Source organism: Gracilinanus agilis, chromosome 3 (genome assembly GCF_016433145.1).
Source record: "Gracilinanus agilis isolate LMUSP501 chromosome 3, AgileGrace, whole genome shotgun sequence".
NCBI lineage: Eukaryota > Metazoa > Chordata > Mammalia > Didelphimorphia > Didelphidae > Gracilinanus > Gracilinanus agilis.
The window spans coordinates 600,834,748-600,848,565 of record NC_058132.1 but is presented as its reverse complement, the minus strand read 5'-3'; the positions used below and the strand labels follow the sequence as shown (position 1 = coordinate 600,848,565).

General features: G+C 40.3%; 2 protein-coding genes and 2 non-coding genes across 4 annotated transcripts in view; 1 reads left to right on the top strand and 3 right to left on the bottom strand.

Moving 5' to 3' along the window:
- Window positions 1–8,204: 8,204 nt before the first annotated feature.
- On the bottom strand, window positions 8,205–11,860 carry EEF1B2 (eukaryotic translation elongation factor 1 beta 2). Its single transcript, XM_044667493.1, has 6 exons — window positions 11,628–11,860; window positions 10,990–11,112; window positions 9,938–10,067; window positions 9,383–9,449; window positions 8,498–8,623; window positions 8,205–8,411 (listed from the first exon to the last, which is right to left on the bottom strand). Exons 1-6 carry the CDS (start codon window positions 11,705–11,707, stop codon window positions 8,257–8,259), a joined length of 681 nt encoding a protein of 226 aa, XP_044523428.1. The 5' UTR covers window positions 11,708–11,860; the 3' UTR covers window positions 8,205–8,256.
- Window positions 9,094–9,228, bottom strand: LOC123243477. The gene has a single exon (XR_006505999.1). It is a non-coding gene; the product is annotated as a small nucleolar RNA SNORA41 (small nucleolar RNA).
- On the bottom strand, window positions 9,531–9,609 carry LOC123243468. Its single transcript, XR_006505990.1, has one exon. It is a non-coding gene; the product is annotated as a small nucleolar RNA SNORD51 (small nucleolar RNA).
- Window positions 11,861–12,253: 393 nt separating the features above from the next.
- The window catches only part of NDUFS1 (NADH:ubiquinone oxidoreductase core subunit S1), a 32,748-nt gene continuing 31,183 nt past the window's right edge, over window positions 12,254–13,818 (top strand). Inside the window, exon 1 of the mRNA XM_044670681.1 lies at window positions 12,254–12,378. The gene's annotated coding sequence lies outside the window, so the exon portion shown is untranslated. The remainder of the gene's footprint in view (window positions 12,379–13,818) is intronic.

The following is a 13,818-nucleotide window of genomic DNA, read 5'->3' as shown; positions in this document are numbered from 1 at the left end:
CCCTCTTTTGCCAACACCTGAATGCTTGCTTGCTGCTTGCCTTGGAAGCCCAGGTGTGTTTCTCTTAGGCAATAATTAGCCTCCTTAAAGGGCTTTTACCTGAGGAAAAGCTTCTATCCTCTTAACTCCCTATCCACATGGCAGGGGAAGCAAGCTGCTCCCTGGCGTTTTTACCCCTGGGAGGAGGGGAAGGAAGGTTACTCTTCCAAACTACAGACAGGAAGTAGAATTGTCAGCATGGCCCAGTTTCCTGCCTATCTCAAACAGCTCCCAGTTTTAAGATGTCTTTTCTTCCTACTGTTCTTGGGTACACTGGTCCTTGTGATTAGCTTGAATAATCCTGAAATTCAGGAGAGAAATCATCTCCCTACACCCCATTGCCATTCTGGCCTGCCCAGTCTCTAAAACACATCCAATATGGGATCCCTTCGCACTATGCTCAGTGTTGAATTCTCCCTCATTATGAGAGATCCCAGAGGTGTGACCAAAGGAATCTAGATGGATGATGATACTGGGGAGGGGAAGGAACTTTAAAGAGTCTGGAGGTGAAATTTTTAAGCCTTTTCAGCCTCCATTGTTTTATGGAAGTCTCTCTATTGGAAATGGAAAAAAGGACTCTTGAATTCAGTGCCTGTATCCTGTCACATATATTGTATTTGCTGATTGCTTGTTTTAAGATTTTATTTTGTTTGTTAAGCTCTGTTACACTATGTCACTTTAAGTTACTGTGTTTTGGCAATTAGCTGTATGTGCTGTTACATTGTCTTTATTTGTTCCTCCCCATATGACTGGACTAGAGAAAATACCATTGTAAAAATAGTTTTGAATTGTTTGTAACAAAAGGTAAGGATCCATTTAGTAGCTGGAGTGAAGTGCTATAGCACTATTATAATCCCCATCTCCGTATTTATAAAAATCTAATGGATGAGACATATAAAGACATGCCATATGCAGCTGTTACAGTCTCATTCAGGAGGTGGGAAGATTTTCCTAGGGAGTGTGGCACCTCTGGATGACTCTTGAGAAGGGAGCATTACCCAGGTAGCCTAGTGGTTTCTGGATAGTTTTTTTTTTTCTATTCATAACTCTTCAGCTTACTTTAGATTCTTGGTGATGTTTTAGACCCAAAAGGTTTTCTTTAATTAGCTGCTATACTACTGTTTTTTTTTTATAAAGCTGTTTTCTTAGTGAAAATTAATGTATCCCGAGTTGATTCATGTGTTTGTCAATACCCTCCTCAGGGGGGATTGCATAATTGTCATAAAATTCTAGTTTTATAAAAATTTTTCTTGCTTGAGAGTAATTTTAGAATAAGAAACTTGCAAAAAAAAAAAAGAATAAGAAACTTGCTATCTCCCAGAATCCAGGAAGTGAACTGCGTGGAAAAGGCCCCATGGAGATGCCTACAGAAACCTCACACCACACTGAAAGATCCAGAATGAACTTTGGAATGCAGTGAAATTGAACTGTGGGGGTTGAATGCATTTGTTTTGAATGTACACTTTTATGGCAAAGGGGACTGCCTCCAAATGGCTTTTTGCCAAAGTGCCTAGCAATCATTAGTTTTGTTCTCTTTCCCTTTTATCCCCAAATTATTGCAATATTATGTTTACATGATCCATTGGGGAGACTAGTCTCCCAAAGGATCCCAGGGGGGGATTGTGTAATTAGAATCTGTTACCCTAAAAAAAACTACAATTCTCAGCACCCCACTCTCTTCCTGTCATTAAATGCTGATGTAGACAGGATATAAATTCTGTTGAGTTCCTTCTCTTGAGCTCTTGTCTTTCTGTCGAAGCCTTGGTGGAGTGGGCTTTTTGAGCAGGTAGAAAAAACTTAGTCATGTGGTTCTATTTTGTTAGATAATAAACTTTATATAACTTGAAGTATTAGACATTAATTTAAATCCTACAGTAGATATAGTAGTTCTTTTTGTGGTGGCAAAAAACTGGAAACTAAGGAGATGAACATCACCTAAGGAATGGCTAAGCAAATTGTAGTATCTGAATGCAATAGAACTTTTTAAACTTTATTATTCTTTCTTTTGGCCTGCATTTTCTTTTGTAATATGGCAAAAATGGAAATGTTTTGTATGATTGCACATAATCCATATCTTGAGAAAAAATAAGTATTAATGCAGTAGAATATTATTGTGCTATAAGAAACAATGAAATAGATGATTTAAAAAAAGGCATGGAGTCCAAAGAATAATTTGTACTACACTATCAATTTAGAAAGTGAACATTTTTGATAATGTGTATGAATTGATAAAGAATGAAATGATCAGAACCAGAAGAATAATTTCTACAATGACAAAAACACTGTAAAAACAAACAACTTTGAAAATGATGAGACAGGCAGTCACTAAACATTTATTAAGCACCTATGTGCCAGACATTGGGCTAAGTGCTGGGGGTACAAATATAAATAAAAACAAAAACAGTTTCTGTCATCAAGGAACATCATTTAATGGGGGAATATAACATATAGAAAGGAGCTAAAAAGTGGGGGATAGGAGCATAATGGAGAGTCCCAGAGGAGCCTAAAAACATCATATGTAGTAGCAAATGGGGAGGAAAATTGCTGAGCCCACACTTTCAATAGAGTCCCTGTTACTCTGTCCTTTAGGAAATAACCATGCACAATTCCAGGGTTTCAATGATGAAGAGTTCTATACCCTTCTGACAGGGGTGATGGACTCAGGCTACAGAATGAGACATTTTTTATTTTATTATTATTTTTTTTAATTGTTAAACCCTTAACTTCTGTGTATTGACTTATAGGTGGAATAGTGGTAAGGGTAGGCAATGGAGGTCAAGTGACTTGCCCAGGGTCACACAGCTGGGGAGTGTCTGAGGCCGGATTTGAACCTAGGACCTCCCGTCTCTAGGCCTGTCTCTCAATCCACTGGGCTACCCAGCTGCCCCAATGAGACATTTTTTAAACACAATCAATGAAAAATTTATTTTGCTTGACCATGCATATGTGCTCCAAGGAATTAACAAAAAATTGTTCTTAATGACCTAGGGAATGAGAGGAAGAGAAAATAGATTTGTTTGCCAAAAAGAAATCAAATCTAATGAAAAACAAAGAAAGAAAAGGGGATTCTTTCCTCAAGCTCTTTGATCCAATAATTCTACCACAAGGTATATACCCTACAATGAAGTCAAAGCCAAAAACAAAAGTCCAATAAATAATCATAGCAACATATTGCTTCTTGGCTTTCTTCAAGTCCCAGATAAAAAATCCTGCCTTTATAGTTAGCCTTTCCCAATTCCCATTAATTCTAGTGACTTTCTTCTGCTGATAATCTATAATTCATCTCATATACTGTTTGTACACAGCTGTTTGCATGTTGTCTTCCAAGTTAAGAGAACAAAAACTGTCTTGTCCTTCATTTCTCCTGTGCTTAACACATAGCAGTGCTTAAATGTTTAAAGGAAGGAAGGAAGGAAGGAAGGAAGGAAGGAAGGAAGGAAGGAAGGAAGGAAGGAAGGAAGGAAGGAAGGAAGGAAGAGTGTAGCATGTCTTAAACATTGGTAGAATATTATTGTAAAATAAGATTCTCTAAGTATGAGAAATTCAGGGATTTATATGAATAGATGTAGTGATATATGGAAAGTTGTCAGAACAATATATAGAACTCTAACAGTGCAAATGAGAAGACCCTTAAAGGGAAACTGAATTATTGAGTAATTGAAAAGGTCAGTCATAGTCTTTAAGAACAGGCAATGAAATCCTTTCAGCAAAGAAGATGAGATCAGTAGGGTCCCTAAAATATGAGTTCTGTGAACTATCATCACTTTCAGTCAATCAATAAACATTTATTAATTTATTTACTTAGTTCTTTTAAAACCTTTACTTTCTGTTTTAGTAACAACTCTTGGGCAGAAGTTGATACCTTTATTTCCTGATGTAAAGCTAATAAATTAAATAAAAACAGAAACTAACCATGAGATCCATAATTCCTTAGGTTCCAATTGACCTCATTCCTATTCTTATAGTCCCTGGATGATTAACAATTTCTGGGGCATAGATAGTTTCAGAGAAGCATCTTCTATTTGTAGCCATTCAAGTGATAAATGGTTAACCAGCATTTATGAAGCATACATTACATGCTGACAGTTGGTCATCTTAAGCTTCCTTAAGATTGACTCTTGTCACAGACAACAATAAATCCTCAATCAGTTACCCATGATACAACCCAGTTAAAGACAATCAAAATTATAATTCCTTGTACAATCCCCTTATCCTCTGGATATTGCATTTGACCCTCTCCCAGTCACCTTAGACTGGCTAGGGCTTTTCCCCAAGCTGGTGGCTGGGCTCCTCTCCAAAAATTGATAAGCACTTTGCCTTCTTCAGTTCAGCAGAAATTCCCAGTAATTATATTACTGCTGGTCTTTCCTGAGATGTGACCATCCAACCACATGGTATTTCTGGCCATGGTCTCTCTTGTCCTCATTAAAGACTTGTCCTAATATAACTAGAATTTTCAGGTTGACAGTGGAGATAGAAACCATGTTGTAAGATGGTTCAGGTTCATACCTTACTTACTGCCTCCCATCCAGTACTTCCTTAAGATTGGTTGTTTCAATCACACAGATCAGATTGGTCAAGATGATAGAAAAGGAAAATATTAAATATTGGAGATGTGGGAAATTTGGGACACTAATGCATTGTTGGAGGATTTAACTTATCCAACTATTCTGGAGATCAATTTGGAACTATGCTCATAGTGCTATAGAACTGTGCATATCCTTTGATCCAACAATGCCACTTCTAGGTCTGTATCCCAAAGAGATTTTTTTTTAAGGTAGACACTAGAGAAGGACCTACTTGTACAAAAATATTTCTAGCAATTCTTTTTGTGATGGCAAAGAACTGGAAATTGAGGGTCTGTCCATCAGTTGGGTAATTGCTAAACAAGTTGTGTTACATGATTACAATGGCATACCATTGTGCTATATGTGTAAATAGAATTAGCTCCAGCCCATTAATAATGATGAGTAGGATGATTCAGAAAAACCTGGACTTTCATGAACTGACGCAAAGGGAAGTTAGCAGAACCAGAAGAACATTGTACATAGTAACTAATATTTTTTGATGAACAACTGTGAATGACCTAGACTCAGCAATACAGTGATCTAAGATAATACCAAAGACTCATGATGAAAAATGCCATCTGCCTCCAGAAAACTGAGAATGAATGCAGACCAAAACATACTATATTCCACTCATTCTTTTTTTCCATCTGAGAACTCTTCTACAAAATGACTAATATGGAAAAATGTTTTACATGTTTTGCACATGTAAAATCTATATCTGATTGCTTGTTTATCTCAAGGAGAGAGGGACGGAAAGGCTTGAGAAATCCTCATATCTGAGGATTATGGTCAAATCCCCTAACCCCTGTCCTTTTGACTCTGGGCAAGTCATTTAACCTGTTTCATTATCTATAAATTAAGGGTTAGAATAAATTACCACGTGGCCAGACTAGGAGAAATAGTCCAAACTTAAAATCATCAAGTGTGGAAAGAATTACAATTTTACTTAACCTGGCTGTAAAATGGGATCATAGCTTTAAACTGTCTTTGAAGGACTCTAGGTAATAATGGGGGCAACATTCTTTGTAAATGTGCACAGGGGATGGCACATTAATTCATGATAGCAGTAATTAATGTTAATGGTTGAACTGACTGGAACAGAGATTAGAGACTTAAGGTTTTTCCTCATAAATCACCTTTCAGTGATTTGAAAGCACTCTCATTGTTGAAATGATTGGTTCTGCCATGGCATCCTATCAAGGAATGGCTAAAAAAATTATGGTATAGAAATATAATGGAACATTATTGTTTCGATAAGTAATGAAACAGACAGTTTCAGGGGATACTGAGGTCTCTATGAACTGCAAAGAACTGGAGCTGAACTGGAATGGTAGCAGAGAATATAAATCATGAGTCCAAAAGAATGAAGATAAAATATCTGTTACTTCCTGACAAGAGTTGAAATTAGAATGTGGATGCATTGTTTGTGGGTTTTGAACACAACCAATATGGAAATTTGTTTGGCTGGACTATGTTGATACATATGGGGCTTTATCATTTAATCTTGCTCTGTTTGGGGGAGAAGAGAATTGTGGTAAATGGGACATTTTTTTTAGGACAATAGTGCTATGCTATGCTGCATTTATTTCGATATAATTTACTGTTATTTTGCTCTGAACTGAAACTTATTCAATGAACCACATTGCTAGAAGACTGACAAAAACATCCTGCATTACATTGTTGGTAAAAGTATTTTAATGCACTGCCTTAATGGGTTAGATATCACCAATTGGGAATGAATTGGTTCAGACATGTCTGACTTCTTGGTGACACCATTTAGTTTTAGTTTTCTTACCATTTCCTTTTCCAGTTCATTTGACAGATGAGGAAACTGAGGCAGTTAAGTGATTAGTCCAGGGTCATACAGCTAATGTCCAATTTGAACTTGTCTTCCTAACATCCCCCTGCAGGGAATAAACTATTGGGTGGGTGGGGAAATAAGTGCACAGAACTTAAAATGGACATCAATTATACTTTTAAAATCATTGTATTGCTATAAAATGGGCAGGTAGGTGGTGTAGAGAATAGTGCCAGGACTGGAGTCAGAGAAAGCTCGAGTTCAAATGTGACATTACTTATTGGCTGTCCAATCCTGGGAAAGAAATAGCAAGCCACTCCATTATGTCGAGAAAACCCCAAAATGAGGCCATGAAGTGAAGACACAACTGAAACAATTGGACAACATGGCCATAAAAAACAATGAGAATAAATCAGTCCTCCATAAGACCTAGGCAGGACATTCATCTCTTTACCTTTACTCTTGCTATTCTGATTATACAAATTCTTTGGGATCAGATACATCTTTTGATATGGAAGCCAGTGTGTCCACATCATTGCCAAGTAAATCCATATTCACCATCTATCTTTCCTTTAAGGCTATAATGAAATATGGTTATTTGAGCAATTCATTTCAGACTATTGCACCCATAGTCCATGGTGGGTTTTGTCTGCAGCACCATGCCTTCCCTTCTCTATACAAGCCCCACAACCTTCTTTAGGTACTAAGGGTTCACCAGTTGGGAACCAAATTTGTTATGGATTCTTCAGAAGCCAGAGAAAATCTGACATCACCACCCAGACTTCCCCTGGACCTTTTGGGGGAATTAAAGCTAGGAGTGGAGTGACTGCTAATGGATCCAACTCCCACTTCATTTTAAAATGGGTTAGGTTGAGATGCAAAGTAGGATAAGGATGGCACTATGAATCAGTTTCACATTTCTCCAATCTTCCTTATTTCAACTTCAGGAACTTGACACAATTCCTTTCCAGTTGCAAAATGTCTTTGCTCTAATGCTGTATCTGGGTCCCCATTAACTCAGCTTTTAAGTTAACTTTTCAGGGTCTTATTTTACCATACACATAGCAGCATACATCTAGCATAAATTTTAATTGAGTCAAATACAACTGAGAGCGGATGAAGTTCTAGTTAGGCAGCCAGATTGGCTTAATACCAGAAGGACCTAATACTATCAAGTTAAAGGAGAGTGGTAGGCTACATTTACAATTTGATTCTGGGTTGTGTCATCACCTATCATCAGAAGCCTATCTCTAGGGGTAGCTGGATGGCTCAGTGGATTGAGCCAGGCCTAGAGACCAGGGGTCCCAGGTTCAAATCTGACCTCAGACACTTCCTAGCAGTGTGACCCTGGGCAAGTCACTTAACCCCCATTTTTTCCTAGCCCTGTAACAAATAAAATAAAGGATATGCGTATATATACATATACACATACATAAAAGATATTAGGGTTTAAAATTTGAACCTAGGACCTCCCATCTCCAGAGCCTGATTCTCTATCCACGGAATCACCCAGCTGCCCCACTAATCTTGAGGGAAGAACAAACACTCCCACCTTAAAATTTCCCAAATCTCAACTCCTGGAATACTTATTACAAAAATTATGTATGTATTGTTATACAAATCACATTCCAAAAACCATCTATGAAGAGAATGGGAAAATATATTAAGGCATTCCTGTGGATGATGGGAAACAAATGTAAGCTAGCAGGTTGGATTGGAAGAAATTAAGCTAATCAAGTATAAAGAATTTGGACCGACCTACCTAACTACTCTATTAAGAAGACCTGTGATACAAAAGGTTTTTGCTTGCAAATATTTTTATTTAAATGAAAATTTCAAAGATGGTTGATTTTAGATTTTATTGAAGGCAGCAACATCCATGGATTGCACGTAGTCACCAAAGGCAGTTATCTGCTCCTCTAGCATGTCAGTTCCAACTTTATCATCTTCAACTACACACTGTATCTGAAGTTTCTTGATGCCATATCCTACTGGAACTAGTTTAGCTGGGAAGGAAAAAAATAAAAATGCTAACCCTATGACAAATTCATAAGATGCCAATCAATACTTAAAAAGTTACTTTTCAACTTACAAGATCCCCAGACCAAGCCATCTGCCTGAATGCTTCTGACACATTCTTCCAGTTTTGCCATATCTGTCTCGTCATCCCAAGGTTTTACATCCAGTAAGAGAGAAGACTTGGCAACAATTGCAGGTTCTAAGGAAGGTAAAAGATTAAAAGCCTTATTAATAATTCCTACTCATCCTTCAAGGGTCAAATTAAATACCATCTCCTTCCTCTTATCTAAGAAATAGCAATCGGTGTCTCCTATTTTATGTATGTAACCCCCCTCCCCCAATGTACTGTATACTCTACTAGCTATCTCCCCAGCATCTTGTTCTGACAATACACTCAGCTGTGGAAAAATTGTTAAATTAATCCCATCTAATTAAGACTTTACCCAATAGTAACTCAAGCTGAAAGAAAAGTAAACCTGATATTTCAGGGCATAGGAAGAACTCAAAGCAGATACACTAAATGAAAGGTATTGATGCGTCTCAGTGTCATTATTATGAACATGAATTGTTACTGTATTATATAGAACGGAGTTCTAATGGAATCTGGAATAAACTATAAAAGTGCCAAGAAATTCAGTACTATCTTTTCTTATTAAAATATCCTTAACTAGTTGTCTGTCACACAAAGAACCCACTTTCTGTTGTATCAGAAAGAGGTTATTTAACAGTGTAACAGTTCCTTTCCCACAGTGGAATACAACAACTGCTATAGATGAAAACAGCTGCAGACCAGTAGCTGTGGAATGTATAGTCTCTCTTTTAGAATTCTAAGTAGTGAACACATAGGCTAATCAACCAAGAGTCAAGCTTACCAAGAAAGAGTGGATTAATAACCTCATGTTCTGGCTTCCCTCAACAAGAGCTAAAATGTGTAAGGTCAAGCTTTAAGACAACCTACTTTTGGATTTCTTTGATTCATACTGAGCAAGGCGTTCCTCTCTTAGTCGCTTTGCTTCTTCACTTTCCTGAGGAGAGAATTCAATACATTTCAGGGCATTATTTTTTTTCTTGCTAAAATTAGTTAACAATTTACATAGAAAAAAGACCAGCCAATCAGAAAAAAAGCAATTCCATCAGGAACTCAGCCGAAAGATGGTGATTAGATTTTATTCATCATGTAGCCAGCAAGTTTTAAAATTAAGTAATAGTCACATAACTAGAATAATAACTATTTGATCTAATTGATTTTTGGGTGACCTCTAATGCACACCTACAATATAAATTTAAAATAGGTGTTCCCTCAGGTACCCATCTGTAAAAACTTACTAAATCTATTGTAATAGGATGCTTTATCTAAGATGACTCCAAAGAGCATTTCTTTTGTGAACCTAATTCACGAGAAAAATTTCATGAATTTTTCTGATCTCACCTAATAAGAGCTAATAAAAATCCATTTATGCACAAATATGCACTTTAACCTCAATAATGCACATTTCTACTTGATATGACATACCTCCTCCTCATCAGACCCAAAGAGATCAATGTCATCATCATCTTTGCTATCTGTAGCTCCACCACTTCCTGTGTTATCTTCTAGTTCAGCAGGCCCATACTTGCCCAAAGCTTTCTTTACTCCTGGCAAGCTTAAAAGAAAAAGAAATACACTATCACTTTCAATATAACTTCAAATGCTAAAATTGAGGTCACTAAAACAAATTTGTATCACAGCCCTAACAAAATTTTACCAATGCCAATGCCTCACACGAGTCTTTTCATTTACAGTGAACTGATAAAATACTAAGACCTAAAAACATTTTCTGCAACACTTCTTAGAATACTAACAATCAAGATGCACTTCTGAATCTAATGCAGAAGCGGAAATGGATTACTTTTGACCTAGTTTTAGGAATTGGAATTACACTAAATGGGGGAAGTGCCCAAACATTGCACTCTTAACTCTCAAACTCCTCTATAAACAGGACATTAACTTCAGCATTACTATAAGTCAATACAATTTTAGTACTCAAAAACTAGCATTTCTATTATACCCCATTTAAATACTTCTTTTTAAGATTCTCACACCCAAACCACTCTGCTACCCTGGAGACATTATATTGAATACTCACTATGATTTAATCTTTCAGTATGAACATTTTTGTTTGAGATTTCATAACAGTATGTTCAGTTCCGTTCTTAGTGAACTGGTTGTCCACTTCCCCAAACTTCCACCCTTGTTGGCAGTTTCAGAAGCATGGCCAAGGATTGAATGAATGAGCCATAGATGAACTACCCTCTCACCCCAGAGGTGGCCCCCCCAGGTCAGGGTCGAGGCATTTTGGCAGGACAGTGTGGGGAAAACTTGAATTGCTGTTGTCCATGTTCTACCTGTTCTGTGAAAAAATGGAGGACTTCAGTCTCTTGGCCTATCAAGGTGGCACAAGCAATTAATTAAGCTTACAACATCTCAGCAAAACTAAAATAGCCTAGGTCCAAATTTGGAATGTGAAAAACCTTATTATGAGCTGCTCTCCTTCAGAGGACGTTCACACACCAGCATAACCTTACCTTGCCTTTTGCTTCTCATAAGACTTAATGTGGTTATACCAACGGAGAGCATGGTACAGGTCAGCGGGCGGGGGGCCCGAAACTGCTTCAAATACTGCAATGTCAGCCTGTGATGGCACATACCTAAGGACCAAAACAAACCAACAACGCCAATTAGGAAGCAATGCCAGCACGCTAATTACAAGTACATCCTACAGCCCCAGCAAGTTAGACTGGCATGACGCACGCCTGCCTTCACTTTGCTGAGCGCCACAAAGTACCTTTTTTTTCTCTTACAAACCATGTTTAAGTCGGCATTCAGAAAATCAAGGAGGGGTGTGTGTGAAAGCCGGGTGGGAGGTGGCCGCACACGTGAGGCAGGCCTGTCCAGGGCAGAGTGGTGACTGAGGGAAGCTCCTTCTGCCCTTCCCCTTGGGCCCGAGGTGCTCCTGCCACGTGTCCTACCCAAATCGGGCTGGCCCTACAGCCTCCACCTCCTCCCACCACCTTCGGGTGACCTTTCCGGGGGTGCACCCCTTCCCTCTTTCTCCTCCTCTTGTTCGGTCCCCGCAGCCCGCTCTCGTTCCTGGGCCCTCGCCGACCACCCGCGCTGTACCTAAGGGCCTCCCGGTAGACGCCGCCCCAGGGGCCTCGCTCACCCCTCGATGTAGCTCTTGTCCGCTAGGAAATCGTTGAGGTGCTGCAGGCCCGCGGGTGTCTTGAGATCTCCGAAGCCCATGGCGGCGGCGGCGGCGGCGATGGTGGTGTAGGGCCTGGGAAGAAGCGGTGGCGGCGTCGGAGGAACTGAGCCCGGGGTAGAACAGGAGCGAGGCGTGGAAATACGATACTGCCGGCCGCCGACTGAAAAAAGGGCCGCGCGCAATCGGCGACTCCCTTATATAAGGTCAGTGCGTATCCTTCCGCTCCGCCACGCTAGGAAAGGGGGCGGAGTTCAAAGGGCAAAGTTCTCGGATTAGACCCGCCCTCAGTTGGCCTTTAAAATTCATTATCTTGCGTGTTAAAGTCTCCTGTAGCTCTCTAAACACTTGATTTCCTAATGAGAAACAATAAAAATGGTCATTTCCGACATTAGCTCTTTCCCCCGGAGACATTCGTGGTATCAGGAACCCAGAGAGCGACAGCAACCGAAACGTAACCAAGCGGCTCCGGAGATTGCCGAACCAAACTGGCCCCGCCTCCGCCAGAGCCTCCTGACGGACAGGGCCGAGTCCCGTCCCTCCCACAAGCCGGAAATTGCCGAAGTCTTTCTCGCTGCCGCCCGGTCTCGTCCTGTTCCAGGAGACGGAAATTGCCGAAGGCGCCATAGAGAATAAAGGACGGGGGAGCTGAGGGCCTGCTCCGGTCCCGGAGGCCCTGTCGTGCCAGCCCCCCCCTCCACCCCCGCAGAAGGTAAGGCCCGGCGCGAGAGAAGAGGGCCGGGTCGGAGGTGGCCTAGGGGAGCGCGGTGCCTGCAGGCTTCTTGGCCGACAAGGCCTAGAGCCCCTTTCTCCCCTTGCCCTTGAGTTCAGGTTAGTCAGTTTCCCCGCCTCCGAAACGGGGGAACTGGACACCCCCTGCGGGCCAGAAGGCTTGGACGTCCTTCTACATCTCCCTTCCCCCTGGGAGGCCGAGCGGGGCCGCAGCCTGGCCTGGGCCCGAACCCGCAGCCTCGGTCCCCGAGTCATGCCGCAGTGAAACCCAAGTGACCCTCGAGAACGAAGGGCGATGTGGGCCGTGGTTCTACGGGCCTCCTCCGGACGTTCTAGCCCTCCGCCTGGGACGCCCGAGAAGCGCCTTAGGGACCCCCAAGTCTCCCGGAGAAGAATCCCGAGGTCCTGGGGCCTCTTCAGGCAGCTCACCCTAGAAGCCCTGAGCCCCAGGAGGGAGTCTTGGGTCACCTTCCCCCATCCTTATCCCTGTTCAGAGAGGGGTCAAGTGACCACTCTAGGGACACTCGGTTTTGTTGGCCCTGAATGAGAACGAAAGATAGAACCAGTTTGTGGGGGAACCGTCTAGTTCAGCTCCCCCATTTCACAGATGAGATAGAAGGGACCTCCCCTAACTCCCAACTCCTACAAACTCATTGTTTATGATCGATTTCTTTGCGTTTTTCTATGCTCAGCTTTGATAATCTGGGAACCCTCTTGGGGAACCAGAATATTGAATTTATCAGAATTCTTTCGTTGTTTTTTTTTTTTTTTTTTTTTTTTTTTTTTTTTTAAGGAAGAACGAGTTTATTGTATGTACCTCCTCAGAGTAACTTGGAGCTATGCAGGTTTTGATTTTCAGTGACCCAGGTTATTACACAAAGAATTTTTTTTTTAAGATAGGGACTATCCAACGAATCATAATAGGCTAAGGTTAGTAGGAACCCTAAAGAGATCATGGAAGAAACTGAGGTTCAGAGTGAGACCCTGCCTTTCCTTGCTTATGCAACCTTTCTGAAGATGTCCTACATGTGTCAGTATCTCCTAGCTATGGGACTCCTACAGTGTATTTGGCATTGTATTAATTATTATTAGTTATAATTATTGAATTATTATTTCCTATGTTTAAAAAATTGCAGACCATTTCACAGCAAATGCCACCTGTAGGAGATCAGCAGCACCATTTTCAATAGTATATGAAAGAAAGCACATTGAGGATGAGTAGTGTTTGTTTATATATATATATATGTATATATATATATAATATTTGCAAGATTTAAACAAAATTGTCTCATATACCTTAGAGATAATTAACCGAATGTTAATTCTTTAATTCCTCTCTTTGTGTCTTAAAGTTCTTGAGGGCACAAACTTTGGGGCAAGAATCTTGTATCTTCAATTGCTTTACATATATAGATATGCA